The following is a 15004-nucleotide window of genomic DNA, read 5'->3' as shown; positions in this document are numbered from 1 at the left end:
CGTGTTTCGCTCGTTTTCGCGCTGTGCCTCTCACTTTTGGCAGGCTCACACTAGTCGACAACAGCTCTCTTTCGGTACCAAGCCCGTTTGCATGCACCCAGCCGTTCAGGAGATATTCCCGTTTTCATGTTTGGAGGGCTTCAAGACAGTTCTGCGAATAACCCAAGATCGGGTAGCCCAGTTGGCGTAGTTCCTTCTTCTCCATGTTCGTCTAGGAGTTCTCTATCACCTCCCGGAGTTTTGTGTTGATCGTCCCTGCCATTGCCGTGCGAACCGCTCTCCTCCCCGCTCTTGAGGTTCTCTCGTCATATCTTGCGCATCCGAGCGCCGTTCCTCTCGCGTTTCCGGCAGTCCATCCCCCTTGCATAGCCCTTTCTGGGGATGCCTCTTTTGTCAAGTTCCGTGCGGCCGTTGTCGAGATACGCCTGTTTTCGTGGTTAGAGGCACTTTCTGACAACCTTGTGAATATCTCGGGCCCGCATGCACAGATTCCCTCTGTTTCTTTTTCGGCGTATTCGTTACGTTCCCCTCCATCGTCACTAGCAGTTTTGCCGCGTTCTGAGCATCCGTCATTAGTCTGCAGTTTTCCCTTTTCAGTCAACAATGTTGTATGCGCGATAACTTGCCCCTTTCACCGCCGGACCTTTCGCTTTTCAGGGACTTTGTACTACTCATCGATGGCTTTCTGATGGTGTATCATACATTGCGCTCGCTGCTGCCGTTGCGGAGATGCTCTCCGTTTTATCGTTAGAGACACTTTAGGACGACTCTTCGAGTGTCTCGCCCATTTCTTGACTGGATCTCTCGCTTTTCTGGAGCCTGATGCTACTATTCGAGAGCTTCCAAATGGTACCCTTTCTGTCGTCGTCGCTGCAGAACTCACGGTACTGTTCGGTTTTTGGTGGATGAGGGTACCTTTGGATGGATTTGCGGATATCTCAGGGTCGGAAGCGCGGATTCCCTAATGTCGATGGTGAATGCTGGGCCTTGATACTTCAAGTTGTTCGGCTTCGACACAATGTGCGCCCTCGAAAAGTATGCGGCGCGTGAATTTCTTTTGGTAGCTTGCCGCAATATCCATGGGGAGTCTGGACTTTGTAGATCGATGCCTCGCTCGATTACTGACCGCCATGGGCTGTGGGTTAATATCAGCAAAATGCGTGGCATGTCACTTTCGGCTGCAGAGGTTTTCGAGAGCTTGGGTTTCATTGACATGATCTGACTTTTGGGGGGTGTATGCAGAAGCATGTATCCCTTTGTCCGTGGTCAGTGTTTTCTGATCGAGGGCGATTCGTGAGTCTCTGCTACTTGTCCGCTGTGGGCTGGTTGCTGATCCAGCATAGACGTGAGCTGCTCGGACGTCAATTCCTCGGAAGTGAAGGGACTGCATAGGCGTGAGGTTGACAGCTGTCGTGAGCGTGTAAAGTATGTGTACTATGTCATCATGCGTGTGGGCCGTGCTATGGGTACATGAATCAATTGGTTGTACATCTCTTTCGACGGTGGTGCGTGCTGCGAGGGCAGCGCTCCGGCGTGGTAAACAAGGTGCCTGCCGGCGGCGCCGGCCATGTTCTAGTGCAACGCTGCTCACCGTTATTCAGGGACAGTTTACTATTGCTTTTTCACGTCGCACCTGGTTGCCTGGGTCTGCCGTACCATCAAGTCGAAGATGAGATTAGTAACAGCAGAAAATGGGATATAATCCGATGGCGGGATTTTCGTACAATGATTCAGTAACAAGCTGTGAGTGGTACTACAACAGCAAGATGAGGGAATACAGTACAAAGCTCGATCGTCGTCGTTCATACACTGAGTGTTCAATGTAAATCTGTCATAGAGGTAAGCCGCCCATCCTCGCCAAACAATCCAGAACAAGCCCGAGCACTATCAAACCGAAGCTGTGCGATCCGAATTGCTCGGAGCCAGACTCGCTGGAAACCCTCTGGAAGTGCGGGGTATAGATCCACGCATTCCAAGACTCCCATGCGCGTGCCAGTTGCCCACGTAGTTTTTCCACCGGGCCTTTGTGTAACTCCCCAACAAGGCCTTCCCTCGTAACACGAAGGAGGAACGACAAACTCTCATTCATCGCACGTAGTGGTTCTTTCTTGTATCCTTCGCTAGAGCCTGAGCAGGCCATAATTGTTCCAAGTACCAGCTCTTCTTCAGTCAGCGCGGTCTTGGAAAGCGAGTGTGTGGTGGATATGTATATGAGCTCTTCCCGATATATGGCGTACACCGAGTCTACTATCTTTACCCAGGATTGGTCTGTAGAAGCCCTATAGTCCGACAGTTTGCGTTGCACGAGTGGTTGGAGCACATTTGATATAGCATCGTTCCAACAGGACTGCATGTGGCGGCATCTGTCATCGGGTAGTTTTTCGAGCTTGATGTTGCGGTACATGTACCCCAAAGCCCTAGAAGATTCGTAATAACTTGCTTTGAGATTCTTAGGTTGGTCGGGCTGTTCCGATTCATGCCAGTCCGGCAAGGGATATGGCGTCCTTGGCAAGTCATCAACGCTGACTTTGCGACCGTTCTTGGCATAGTCGACAGCCTGACTGTGTAGCTCCGCAAGTTTGAGGCAGGTGGGATCCAAAGTTCCATCCTTGACAGCTCTTAAACACTACTTCAAGGCAACATTGTGTAGGCTTACTTTCGACTCATCTAATAGTCACGTTAACGAAGTGAGGCTTAGCAAGATGGCTGAAATATTACTTGCCTGCTATTGTTATATGTTTGTCGGAGACTAGGCCCTGAGGATTAGGATCAGCAAAGCGACAGACAGACAGCTTGGTAGAAATCCATACCACGGCATCAGAGTTAATATACTCGACAATGAAATCGCAGACGTCATCTACGGTGCTTGGCCTGTCGAGTGTACGTGGTTTCGCAGGAGGGTATGTAGCCGGTTCATGAGGTTTTAGATCCAGAAATGGCTCGTACTGTACCACTTCATACATATCACTGCGAAAAAAATCGGTGGGTCTCTGCATAACGGCTCCCTAATGAGCTTACCCGTCCAGATCGCCGCCTGCCAGTGAGTTCGGTAATGACCGAGTCCCTGCAAGGTAATTAGTATGGCAAAAGAAGGTATGTCCCGCTCAGCACCTTGTGCAGGGAAGACCACGACATTTTTAAGCTTGGCAAATAGGCAGTTTTTGGGAGGTTTTCCGATGGCTTCCACACGCTGCACTGTGGAACAGCTTAAATGTACATGTCATAGATTTGGCAGAAGTGCTTACCGTCGCCTGGGTGTACGACCGGGCTCCTATAGACGAGGCACGCGCCGCTGATCCACGTAGGTTCCTTGTCGCCGGGATTTTGTATACACGCTGGTGACGACATTCTATCGGTGGTGGTGTTGGAAGTGCACTCGTTAGCTTACCAAAAATCTTTCCCTCTGGAAGGCAGTATATGTTATTGTATCCCACAGCGACAAACGCTGGTCCTTCATCTGCAACGCCAGGAAGCATGTAGCTTTCCGGAATAGGAATGCGGGCGCGATACTTGATGCCACGCACAACATGGTTGATTGCGGCAGAACGAAGACGAACAAGAAAGGGGCTATCCAGCTGCTTTTGCGCATGATCTGGATTCAGTTCGAACCCTAAAGTCTTCAGCCTTCTGAGAATATCTGGAACCCAGAAATCCTCGCCAAGGTTATACCTCTTCAGCAAGTTGGTAAACATTAGCATCGATCCATCAGCTCCATGTGTGTTCGACACTACTTTCTCTTGAAGTTCCAGGAAAGCTTGTATGGGGACACCGCGATCCTCAAGTACCATGACAAGTGGCCTATCCATTGGTGAGTGTCAAAACGTACCAAAAATATTTGGTTTACCTATTCAAGTGGACCGGCTTTGGTTCTGTGAATGCAGAGGCGATCTCTATTTCTGCGTAGTCTTTTCCCTGGACATCGAATTTTCTCATTGATTTCCGCAGACGCATATGTATCCCTTCTAGGAAGGGATCCACAACCACCATTCCTTTATAGCCAAGAAAACGAATCTGGTACTATAAATTGGTGTTCCGGTCAAGGGAATACAGTGAGCCTCTGAACGACGAATAGACTCTTTTCTGTGACATACCGCAGTAGGCTGAACAGCATTTGCCCCACCATCCGAATAATTTTCGCACAAAGCTTGCCATATCAAAGCGGCCAATTCTTGAGATATTGTTCCAATCCCATCTGTGAACACGATGCCGTTCTGTTGAATGTCGGACATTTCGCTCCACTGGGACTTGTGAAGTTCGACAGAAGGGTCAGTTGCAGTGAAGGCTTGCTGGATAGTTGTCAGCAACAGCATCAAGTTCTGCATCCCTAACTCACCCCGATACGTGCACCATACTTCGACGGAGAATAAATGACTGCTTCAAAGTTTCCGAGACCACCGCGTATGCGCTCTGCTGTCACCCATCCTTTGTCGGGGTGCCAAAAGCGGCTCATGAACCAAAACGCGTGAGTCCTGAGAGCAGAGGAGGAATATGCCAAAAATTTGAAATGTCTTCCCGCAAGCTCAAATCCCTCCTTCAATAATTTTCCTATCCGCTCCCGCACAAAATTCTCACTGTTGGCGTCTCGAGCACACTTGAATTGTTGACGGTCTTCGTCACGGAAAGAGACTCGAAGGAAGTAGTCTTCGTAACCTTTAAATTCCCGTGTGACCCTGTTGGACTGAGTGACATTCGGTCCTTCTAATAGAAGTCGAGTTGGTGTGAATGTCACACGATGACAGAAAAAACGTCCGACTGGAGCAGTTAATCGTCGGTGACGGAGCTGCCTCTGCAGAATTGCTTCGAAACACTTCTGCAGGGGTTGCACCGCAGATCGACGAGCTGCAGCCTCTGTGAAGTAACGCATCAGTTCACCTGCAACACTTTCGTGGTGGCTGACGAGCCAGTCGATGCGGGGCATAAGTTTTAGCACGTCACGTGTATGGGCGATACCATTGCGCAAAAGCGCCTCAATCTGGAAAGCAACTCGCCAGTTGTCGTGAAACACTTCGAACCACCCGTCTACGCAGTTGAGATTGGCACCGTTGAAGAACTCTTCGTTCCTTGCATTTATCGAAACACGTCGGATTAGAGGATCGATGCCGGCCACAACACATGAGTCGTAAAACCTGTCGAGGACGTCACGCTCGCAATGGTCGTCAGGTAGAACGATGCGAATATGATGGGCATAAGGAGCAATGGCGCCGTGGCTAGCGCACAATTCGCCTACACGCCGGAGATAGTTCTTGTTATAATTTCCAGTCTGGGGGAGATGCATTTCCTCCTTCTGAAACACGGGAGGTGTCAACAAATGAAAGCAAATATCTATTATAGTCGATAGTCAGTTACCAATCCAGTGTAGGGGAAATAACTGACAGGGTTCACGGGTGTCGCAAGGCATTGATATTTCGGCTATATTGTGGTATTTCATCACGATACTGTAGCGCGTCAAGGGGTCCTCTATCTGCAATGATGTAAGAACAATACCAAGGATAGGTCGCATTATTAATCCAATACCTCGATTCGCATCAGCTTGTAATAGCTCTCAAATTTGATCCGCGGCATGCTTTGCTGCACAACGTCCATCTCCCATTCTATAGAAAAGTCCGGAGGACGATCCCAGGGTCCTGTATTATCTGGGCGGTAGAAAGTACCTAGATCGTGTGCGATTAAACCCTACTTCAAAACCTTAAGAAAGAACGGGCCGCTAACCAATTTGGAACTTGCGAAGGACGAAACCATCCAGAGACGCATTGATCTTCTTCTGGATTTCCGGGTCGACGAAAGGGATCTCTTCTAGTCTCATTTCTAAGCCTACATCCACAGGTATCCCACTTGAATGAAACTCACCGACGGGATTAGTGATATCGTCTTGGTTGTACCATTCGAGGGGTTTACCATCGATCGCGGTCGGAAGGACGGATGCACCAGCACCATCGTTCGTCACATTGCCGTGATCGTCTGGATTGGGGGTCATCTCAAAGTTAGGTAGGAATTGTTTTCCGCCGAGCAGGAACAGACCAGGACATCTAGGTAGCACTTGATATTCTATTGCATTCATCACAGTGTACTTTGTAGTGGGGGCATGCACATTCGAGATGTGAAACTTCATGGTATCGAGTCGAAGATGAGAGCGATAACAGCGAAGGAGGAGAGCGCATGTTCTTTAAGAACCATTCTATTCTTGGTGACTTTAGGGCTTGCGTTACTAATTATTGCCCATTATCTGACTGCACATGGGTTGAGGGTTGCATACAAAGTTAAAAGGCCCGAGAAACGACCTACCAGCGTGGACGGCTCTATGTGGGGCCGCCCTCTCCTTCTACCTCAACGTCGTCAATTGCATCGTCACCATCCCGAGCGAGCATTCCGACTATGTCAGGAGGTGGTTCAGGGAGTTATGTTTGGAAGCCCTCAGATTTCGGAGCCATTGAGCGATTCAAACTAAATTATCTTGACAGTATCGAGCGGAGGAACACGATGCCCGGCCAATTACGAATAGCATCGATTTCGAGTAACATGGGTGGCGGTTCTAGATTTGAGAACTGGCGATCCCCTCTGTAGGTCAAAGATCCAGTCATTTTGACACGCCGCCGTCCTCCGTTCATTCCATTGACTTGTGTAAGTGACCTGAGCCGAGCGATCACGCTGTCACCTGCCTGCTTGCTGAGGACAATTCCCTAGTGGCTGGAGTATATTAATACCAAATGCCCTCCCAGACACTCCTGGACACTACAAGTACAAACACCGTTACATTAGGGCATGGTTGATATTAACTTGACTGGCCTAGGCCGCTTCTGGGTCTGGGAGCCTAATATTGTTGTCACGGTGGGTGTTCGTGAACTGGAATTGCTGACCTAACACAGTCTTTGCGGCAGCCGCCGTCGTCCGGAAACGCGAATGGCAGACACCGGCAGCCAGCTCATGTGTGCGCTATGAATGCAGCCCAGTTGGATTTCCCCCATTCGTGAAATAGTTGTTGCGTTCATTATACGTGATAATCGAATATCGACCATTCTCTGGCGTCATCGAACAGGTACATGCCAATGAATCCTGGCAAGTTTGGTGCGAAAGTGGCGCATCCACCTCCCTCAGTTCCCTGCCATTCCCTCCCAGAGGGTGGCATTTCGGTAAAGCATCCGAGACTGCGGTGCATGCCACCTGGTGAACAATTGACTATCTTGCCATATGATCCTCAACGTGGACAAGGCATTCTAGGGCATTCTCCGCATCTGCATCCGCCGTCCACCCAGAAGTCATCCTTATCAGGTAGGTTTAATTCGCCGTCCCTGATGTCGCAAAATGCCGCCTGTGACCAGAGCGACAACCACGGTGGACGAGGACAATGCAAGTTCATGGACAACACAGACGACGCTTTGGCTTGTCAAAGCTTCCGCAGGATGATAATAGATAAATACGAAGACATATGTTCCTCCCGGATTGCAAACTCTCCACTAGCAGATCTGTGTATCTTCACCGTCGCACTCCTCTGGAAGGAACCTGCTGCATCTTCTTAATATTTGTTGCATCGATCGAGCGGCGCCGACCTTTTGCCCTTTACATCAATTCCTTGAGGTTGGTTATTGACTCGCACATCCCTTGCTCCTGTTGTTGGCGACTCAATCCTCCGACTAGGATTCTTTACCTTATGCTCACCCGCGCTCTACCCGCCGTCGGCCCCCCTTGTCGGCGGATTGTGTCCCGCTTTCAACTTGTACCGCAACTCAAGTGTGCGAAAATAAGCAGAGAGGCCAAGAGATTTCTTGTCTTCCTGCTCCGCCCTGCCTGGAACCGTGATTCGTTCCGTCTTCGACGTAAGGGTTCCGTCACGACACTGACGGAAGCGCTCACCTCAAGTTCGTGCGAGACGGATACTCTTGTCGACGATGGTGGGGAATCATCATCTGATCTAGCCCGCCGTAAGGTGAGACGACTTCGCCTCTATTAGCTATTTTTTAATCGCTCCAAACAGACGGTCCGCTTTGACGACGAACCAGCCATCTTCTTTCGGAAATCACGCATAACGCCGCCCAAAGGGTCGCCAACCAAGTCACCAGAACGACCGTGTCTTGTGCGCGTAAGTGCAAAGTTCTCTATTACTATCACGTCAAGTAACGTTTCATGTGTAGAGGTTCAGCGAACTATCAACTCCCACGTCTGACGACGCAAGTGACGGTGATTCACAGTCAATCTATGAGGACTGCATGTGCGACTTTGACCGTCAGCTTGTCCAACGTCTTCGCCCAAAAGACTCTCGCTCATCCTTTTTCTACGAAACGGAGTCTGGCGCCGTCGAATTTGATGAGCAAGGGTATGGACATTACTGCCTTACCAAGTATCTGGACAAACAAAGGGCGGAGACGATGGGTCCCCAAACAATCACGTTCGAACATCCCGCGTTACTACCATGGCCCAGTCGTAACTTCGCTCCTGAAATGCCCCAACCACTAACATGTGTACCACCGTCTTCCCTGCAGCTTGTCATTTCCTCACCCCGATCTCGGTTTCAACGCTTGCAGCAGTGCATCGTAGACGAGATCGAAAACGCCGTTGCCATTCTGTGTATTGGGGTCATCATTTACACGTGTATATTTGTCTTCTTTTTGTATCGTGTCTTCACTGGTGGGCTTCTGCGATCACACTGACGGGACTTTGGAGCGACATCATTGGGTACACACTATTTCACTCTACTCACTCTTTATTGGGATCTATTTTTGTGGGATTGTAGTAGTAAATGTATCAGTATACCCGAAGTACGCCGGTGTAACCAGATCATCAGATAAGGTCAATAGTAAATCGAATTTGCCAAACCGTTGGTGTCACGTGTTGCCACGGGTCATCTCCTGCTGGCTATGATCTCAGTACCCACACCCAACTCTCGCGATCCATGGTAGACGGACAACCGTCTCCGACCGATGGCCCATCGCGTGGTCGAGGACGTGGAAGGGGTAAGTCTCGTGGTGGGTTAGGCAAATATCTCCGTGCCAGGGGTCGCGGCCGCGGATACGGGCGCCCAGCGGAGTTCTCGAAGCGCCTCGTACTAGAGGGCGAAGAGGAAGTAGAGCTGGACCCTGAAGAAGCGGAGGAACAACGTCGCAGGTATGGGAAGAGGCAGCTTGCATCCAATGCAGATCGGTATGTCGAACCCGAACCGGAACTTGGATCAGACGGTAGGGATGGACAATCGTGCTTGGAGTCCAGCGTTTAGCTGATGCTTATCTTCTTTGGAAGGGGAGGAGATCAGAGAGCCAGAGGTGGATCTGTCTGCCTTTCTGGAGAAGCAAAAAATATCAGAGGATACAGCGACATCCTCTACCACTCTGCCCGATGACGACGACGTTGACCACGATTTTGATCACATAAGATTGGGAACGCAGACACGTACACGGTCCAAGAAGGGAAATGTTCATACAATTGCATGGGATGACCAGTTAGAGAAATTGCAGCGAGAGAAAGATGCTGCAGATGCTGCCAGAGGTCTGGTCTTCACTCGTAGTCTGCGTCTGTTAAATTTACAGGCGATGTCCTTGACTAGATCTCAAGGAAAGATTCCGGGCAAAGTCTGGTAAGTTGCGAGAAAAGCCCGTGTCCTTCGAGCCGCGCAAGAATGGTAGGTCGGCTATGACTGACATTCTTTGGAGTTTGAAACGAGTTCGTCCTCTATTCCTTGCACAGACAATACTATTGTTGCCCCACCCCTCCCAACCGAACGAGCACCGAAGGCACCGAAAGAGGAAATGCAAGATTTTTTGGATGAACTACTTGGCTAGCATCACGCTACGAGTAAACCCATGATTTTACTGAAGTCCCTCCAAGTTGCCTACATCGTCGCCCATATCCGTTCTATGTCCACGATTCTCACGTCGCTTGTTGCAATGGGATCAGCTGCCAGTTTTGTCTTTGTGGAGAGTACGAAATGACTGCTACTGAGTTCGTTCGCAAGAGCGTTTGGATAAATTTTCTCCCAGCCTTTCACAATAAACAATGTCGTATCTTTGGAAAGCAAAGGCTCAGAAGGGATAACGATTACCTCTGAAGTCATTGAATACTCTGATCATGGATCAGCAGAACCAGAAGAAGTGCCGCAGTTATTGGTTGAGCCAAGTAAGACTTGTTGACATTTACCATGATCACTGCAAGAGTATCAGGGGACTACAAAGATTTACCCATATCTGCAACCGTGGTCAGTGCTGTTTGGGGCCACGAATATTTGAGTTGACATCCAGCTATTATCTCGACCAGCCAAGGTTGTCCAGCCTCGGCCAACAATAAATTCCAGCACAAACAAGCTAAGTAATGTATCCGTATCGTGTCACGACACTACCAATACGCAAGTATTTAAAGAAGATGGTGCGTAACCAGTCAGTATGCCTGTACAACAAAGATGAAAATTCTGCAACTCGTTACTCGTCACAGTTGCCTGCGGATTCCAGAACGAACGAAGCCATCGGTAGAAACGACGGAAACAATTAATTAATCAATAAATAAATGGCCGGGGAAGATCCCAACAGGAATGCTAGTTAGATGGTTGTCAGTATGTGGGACGTGTGCTAGTGTATCCGGAAAACTGCACACCTCATGCGCACTCTAGTGCAATACTGTTTGGAAGATTATGCAATGACGCAAAAGAAGCCGGTAATTGAGCTGTGGTTGTACTCCTGATTAGTCGGTATTGAGGAGGGTTCTGTGGATCGGGGAAGTGGAGGCTCTTCGACGATAAAAAGTGGTAGGCTGGTAAACGAGTCCATCGGAGCGACGGAAAGGAAGATAGCGCGCAGGAGAATGATTTAGCGAACGCCGTAGACAGTAGAAAGCTGAGATATGCTATAATATATACTTGACTCGCCATGATCTGCTTTATAACCCGGACGGAGTTTAAAGCTCGCAGATCGCCCCATTGTTCGCCAGTTTGATGCTCCATTGTCTGGAGATCATGATGAGACGGGATCGTACTTACATAGTGGCGAAAGTACATCCTTTGTTACGTAATGCAGGTGGATGTCGGAGTTAGAAGTACAAGCGGAGTTTTGAATTCCTCGATGACAAGAAACTTGCAGGTAAATTATTGCCCTGAGATCCGACACAGCTATAGATGCGAAAACTGTGCTGTGGGACGCGGAGAGCTATGTTTTGCAATCTGGACATCGACTTGATCAGCACGGGGAGATGACGATTATCGGGGACAATTGATTGTAGAACTTGAAAATTCACCACGTTTTTTTTGCCATCCGCGAATTTTCAGTTTGGAGCTCCGGTTCTCCTCCTGGCGTGAAGCAGTTCATGTAGGATTTGGTAATGGTGATTGCCCTTTCCTACTCTAATGATAGATGGTGAATTCAAGCCCACCAGAGGAACAATATGATATCCCGACAGCTAGCAATGCCAAATGAATACGAGTATGTCTCACGAACATGTAGTATACATAGGTGATCGCTAGCCAGTAATACATACGATGACGATATAAAATAACTATGCTCGCAAGGGCGCTTGAATTCTGCAATACAAATGATCGGCGCGAGGTTTGTATAAATAATCAATAATGACAATAGAAGGTCGAAAGAGGCCAAAGGATAATTCGACACGACAGCTAGGAGTGACGTCGGTAATTGCGCGGAGGGAGTTGAGGAAAAACCGTACAACTGGGGTCGGTACTGCAGCAAGGCCAGTTGGTATTAAATACTATCAGCAAGCATGGGCACCTGGAATAGTTTAGGGTGAAAATATTGTTAATCGGCCTAGAAACAAGAATTACTCAGGCGACAATGCAGAATCCACCCTGCCCCCACCCTCCGAAGTATTCTTCGTCAACAGGTATGGGGGCGTCCACTATTTGATCCTCAGCATCACAGGTGAAATCAGGGAGGGCGGTGAAGGTGTCCATGTGAAATTGATAAAACTCGCAGCAAAGCTGATAGAGCGAGATAAGCGAGGAGGATACAGATGCTCAGCCCACGTCCATATTTTCGCGGTTTTATACGTTTTCCGCCAGCATTGTTTAGGCCTCCAGGACAAATAGCATGGCCCAGTGGCACTTATTGTCTGGCAAAACTAGGTTGACTGGGCCACGTGACTGGCCTCGCGGAGCTTGAATTCTGAAGTCTCCCTTTGTTCACCTAGTAGGCTCGCAGAAAGCAAGCAAATGCAACAATGGATTCCGTGCAACTCTATAAACGATCCCTACTGAAGTCTAACGTGCATCGTTTTCTCTCTTCATATTGTCATGCGTGCTGAACTTCTTGTCGGTGCCTTCATCGCTGCGGGCATAGTTCTAATTCCTCTTCCTTGGCATTGGCGTGCTCGTAATGTTGCGATGCTTTCCACCATAGTGTGGCTATTTGTTTCAAATATTATATATGCCATTGACGCCATAATATGGGCCGGGAATGTTGCAGATTCTGCGCCAGTATGGTGCGATATAAGTAGGTTCAGTCCACCGATGTCTTCACTGTCATTTCTTACGGTCTCCCAGCAACCAAGCTGCAGGTCGGCACCAACATGGCACTACCAGCGTGTTGTCTATGTATTTGTATCCATCTAGAACGCATTGCGTCAGTCCGCCAAGTTAGCACTTCCCATTCGGATAAAATTCGGCGCATGATTTTCGACGCTACGCTTTGTTGGCTGATACCCATCATCTACATGGCCCTTCGTGAGTCGTTTTGCTTATCATAGCGCTAGCCATCATTACTCATTCATACGATAGACTATGTTGTTCAAGGCCACCGGTTTGATATCATCGAAGACTTCGGTTGCCGCCCGACGGTTTACGTGTCCATTCCCGCTATCTTCTTGATCTGGGTGCCACCTATGACGGCCGCTCTTGCAACCTTGGGGTTTGCATGTGCGTCATATCGTACAAGGTCCCTTAGAGAGATTGATACTGACATTTTTCGTAGTTGTCGCCGTTCGGCACTTTTTTCGACGACGACTTATGTTTGCGAAGCATTTACAGAACTCCAATTCTGGATTGACTACCTCGCGCTACTTTCGGCTAATGAGCATGGCCGTCGTCCAGATGTTTTGGAGTTTATTAATAACCTCCTTCAACGTGTGGTTCTCATGTCAAAATGGTCTGCGACGATGGATCAGTTGGGATAACGTTCATACGGGATTCTCGCAAATTGCCTACTTCCCCACCGTCCTTATTCCCTCCTCAACACTAACTTGGACATACATTTTGTGGTGGGCATTACCAGCGTCCGCCATAATTTTCTTTGTCTTCTTTTCCTTCGGGCATGACGCCATGAACGAGTATCGCGAGTGTTTCTCCTGGGTTCGTCGTGCCGTGTTTCGCCGTATTCCTGTAGAACAGTTGGGCAAGAGCAAGAACTTGTCTCTCCCACGGTATGGGTTATCATTCCAGTCTCTACTGCTACTGACATAAACTCAAGAGGAGGAAGTAGTTGCCAGTCTCTAGCAACTCCACAGAAGTTACGAATGCAATTCCAGCGCAACCGGCGCTCCTCTACGAGTTCTTCTGAGAGAGGGAGCACCGTGTACGACCGGGATTCCGTTGGGAAGGACGCCGCGGTGCTATCGCCTGACTCCCTCACCGACAGTATTCATTCCTCAACTCTGGCGCCGTCGTTTCATTCTTCGTTTCCTGGGGGGCATGATGATGATCAACACACATTTGTTTGAAGTTCGTGTAGATGTATGCATGTCAGATTTGTATCCTACCACTACCGTTCTTTTTAGTTTCCTCAGTTCGCATACCCGTGTACCGTGTATCACTATCATGTACCCTCGCAATAGAGCTTTGAGTCCTCTTCCAGCCTCGGTAGGGAAGTTCTTCACACTCGAGATACTCCCTATTACATTTCAGTGCCCCCGACCGCTTGCAGTCATCGGGACTACGCATCTAATACTTACTCCCTCTTGAATGTGGGATACCCTGTCAGGTTATTGACCCCCGACCCACAGTAGTCGCGCCATATCATGGCCACTGACATCGATGAGATTGTCCTCTATCATGTTTCTGATGCCAACAGGTCCTTTGTGTGATCACACTCCACCAGCGGACCCTGAGCAAAGTCGTGGTGGGCAACCCACAATATTACAGGTTTCGAATGTAGCTGCAAATGTGTGACAATACATTTGGTACAGTCCAATCACTAGAATAAGGCTGTTTTGCATGGCAGGTACCTTGTTTACCCGCAATTATGCATGCACTCAGTAGTCTACCTCATAATGCACCCTCACAGTGGTAATGTGGAGGTGTGGAGGTGCAGAGTACAGAGCTGAGGCACAAAACTTGATATTTGCAAGTGACCAAAAAAACATGTATGAATTTCGGGCTGCAGAGACCTTGTAAACAAGGTGATGATAGCATGGGCTCACTTGCTGGAGACATATTGTACTTGCATTTATGTACAATTGTAATGAGCTCAAATGAAAAGGTGGATAACTCATGGACAAAGATCAATTGATGGTGGCAGTGAATTGAAGGCATGTGCCCATGTACAGTTGTGTGCCTAGACTGTCCCCATTCATTTGTTCGAACTCCAAGTGAAAGGGTTTACATGCAGACAAAGACCAATCAATGGTGGCAGTGAATTCTTTGTCTGTGTGTAAACCCTTTCGCTTGGAGTTCGAACAAATGAATGGGGACAGTCTAGGCACGCATCCATACATGGGCACATGCCTTCAATTCACTGCCACCATCAATTGATCTTTGTCCATGAGTTAACCACCTTTTCATTTGAGCCTGGTGCAGTACTCTCACATATGCCAATGGCACTCATTACATTGATGTCATTGTCTCCAAGACATCAACTGCTATCTCCCCGCTGTTTCAATTCCACAGCACAGCAGTGATGAATTTCATCAGTGCTGACAGCATCTTTTGCAAATATCCCAACCTGATGTTCCATCACCATGTGCTGATCAACCCACATCCCATTTATTACAGCTCAATCAGCTTCAAAACCATGGTGGCCCTGCAGAAATACAGCACATGTGGTTTTGAGTTTGGCAGCTGCAAAGAGTATCATCATTTGCCTTACAG

The 15004-nt window shown here is 48.7% G+C and overlaps 7 protein-coding genes across 7 annotated transcripts; 5 read left to right on the top strand and 2 right to left on the bottom strand.

The window, feature by feature from the left end:
- Positions 1–211: 211 nt before the first annotated feature.
- F5J12DRAFT_783940 (uncharacterized protein) lies at positions 212–1081 on the bottom strand (the record flags this gene model as incomplete). The annotated part of the gene is made up of 3 exons (XM_051742950.1): positions 212–577; positions 884–961; positions 995–1081. The coding sequence occupies 3 exons, from the start codon at positions 1079–1081 to the stop codon at positions 212–214; spliced, it is 531 nt and encodes a 176-aa protein (XP_051598692.1).
- A 571-nt stretch (positions 1082–1652) lies between these two features.
- On the bottom strand, positions 1653–6152 carry F5J12DRAFT_744330 (RNA dependent RNA polymerase-domain-containing protein). Its single transcript, XM_051742061.1, has 16 exons — positions 6019–6152; positions 5848–5958; positions 5710–5793; positions 5515–5651; positions 5374–5461; positions 4334–5322; positions 4092–4286; positions 3845–4017; positions 3389–3798; positions 3246–3335; positions 3112–3195; positions 3019–3064; positions 2811–2967; positions 2723–2756; positions 2657–2667; positions 1653–2608 (listed from the first exon to the last, which is right to left on the bottom strand). Exons 1-16 carry the CDS (start codon positions 6107–6109, stop codon positions 1832–1834), a joined length of 3477 nt encoding a protein of 1158 aa, XP_051598691.1. The 5' UTR covers positions 6110–6152; the 3' UTR covers positions 1653–1831.
- Positions 6153–6252: 100 nt separating this feature from the next.
- On the top strand, positions 6253–6721 carry F5J12DRAFT_217584 (uncharacterized protein). The gene is made up of 2 exons (XM_051738458.1): positions 6253–6618; positions 6717–6721. Exon 1 carries the CDS (start codon positions 6373–6375, stop codon positions 6559–6561), a length of 189 nt encoding a protein of 62 aa, XP_051598690.1. The 5' UTR covers positions 6253–6372; the 3' UTR covers positions 6562–6618; positions 6717–6721.
- Positions 6677–7609, top strand: F5J12DRAFT_217562 (uncharacterized protein). Its single transcript, XM_051738457.1, has one exon. The coding sequence runs from the start codon at positions 7038–7040 to the stop codon at positions 7512–7514; it is 477 nt and encodes a 158-aa protein (XP_051598689.1). The 5' UTR covers positions 6677–7037; the 3' UTR covers positions 7515–7609.
- A 36-nt stretch (positions 7610–7645) lies between these two features.
- On the top strand, positions 7646–8642 carry F5J12DRAFT_894249 (uncharacterized protein; the record flags this gene model as incomplete). Its single annotated transcript, XM_051747726.1, has 3 exons — positions 7646–7921; positions 7970–8074; positions 8127–8642. 3 exons carry the CDS (start codon positions 7646–7648, stop codon positions 8640–8642), a joined length of 897 nt encoding a protein of 298 aa, XP_051598688.1.
- Positions 8643–8884: 242 nt separating this feature from the next.
- Positions 8885–9767, top strand: F5J12DRAFT_722998 (uncharacterized protein; the record flags this gene model as incomplete). Its single annotated transcript, XM_051741419.1, has 4 exons — positions 8885–9167; positions 9229–9474; positions 9533–9637; positions 9673–9767. 4 exons carry the CDS (start codon positions 8885–8887, stop codon positions 9765–9767), a joined length of 729 nt encoding a protein of 242 aa, XP_051598687.1.
- A 2344-nt stretch (positions 9768–12111) lies between these two features.
- On the top strand, positions 12112–13754 carry F5J12DRAFT_841363 (Rcb2.42). The gene is made up of 5 exons (XM_051746130.1): positions 12112–12416; positions 12467–12646; positions 12701–12838; positions 12894–13341; positions 13389–13754. The coding sequence occupies exons 1-5, from the start codon at positions 12218–12220 to the stop codon at positions 13636–13638; spliced, it is 1215 nt and encodes a 404-aa protein (XP_051598686.1). The 5' UTR covers positions 12112–12217; the 3' UTR covers positions 13639–13754.
- Positions 13755–15004: the final 1250 nt, after the last annotated feature.

Source organism: Pisolithus orientalis (genome assembly GCF_024613125.1).
Source record: "Pisolithus orientalis strain OTSU chromosome Unknown F5J12scaffold_21, whole genome shotgun sequence".
NCBI classification, from domain to species: domain Eukaryota; kingdom Fungi; phylum Basidiomycota; class Agaricomycetes; order Boletales; family Pisolithaceae; genus Pisolithus; species Pisolithus orientalis.
The sequence above is the reverse complement of the archived record's forward strand: the minus strand, read 5'-3'. Positions and strand labels throughout refer to the sequence as shown.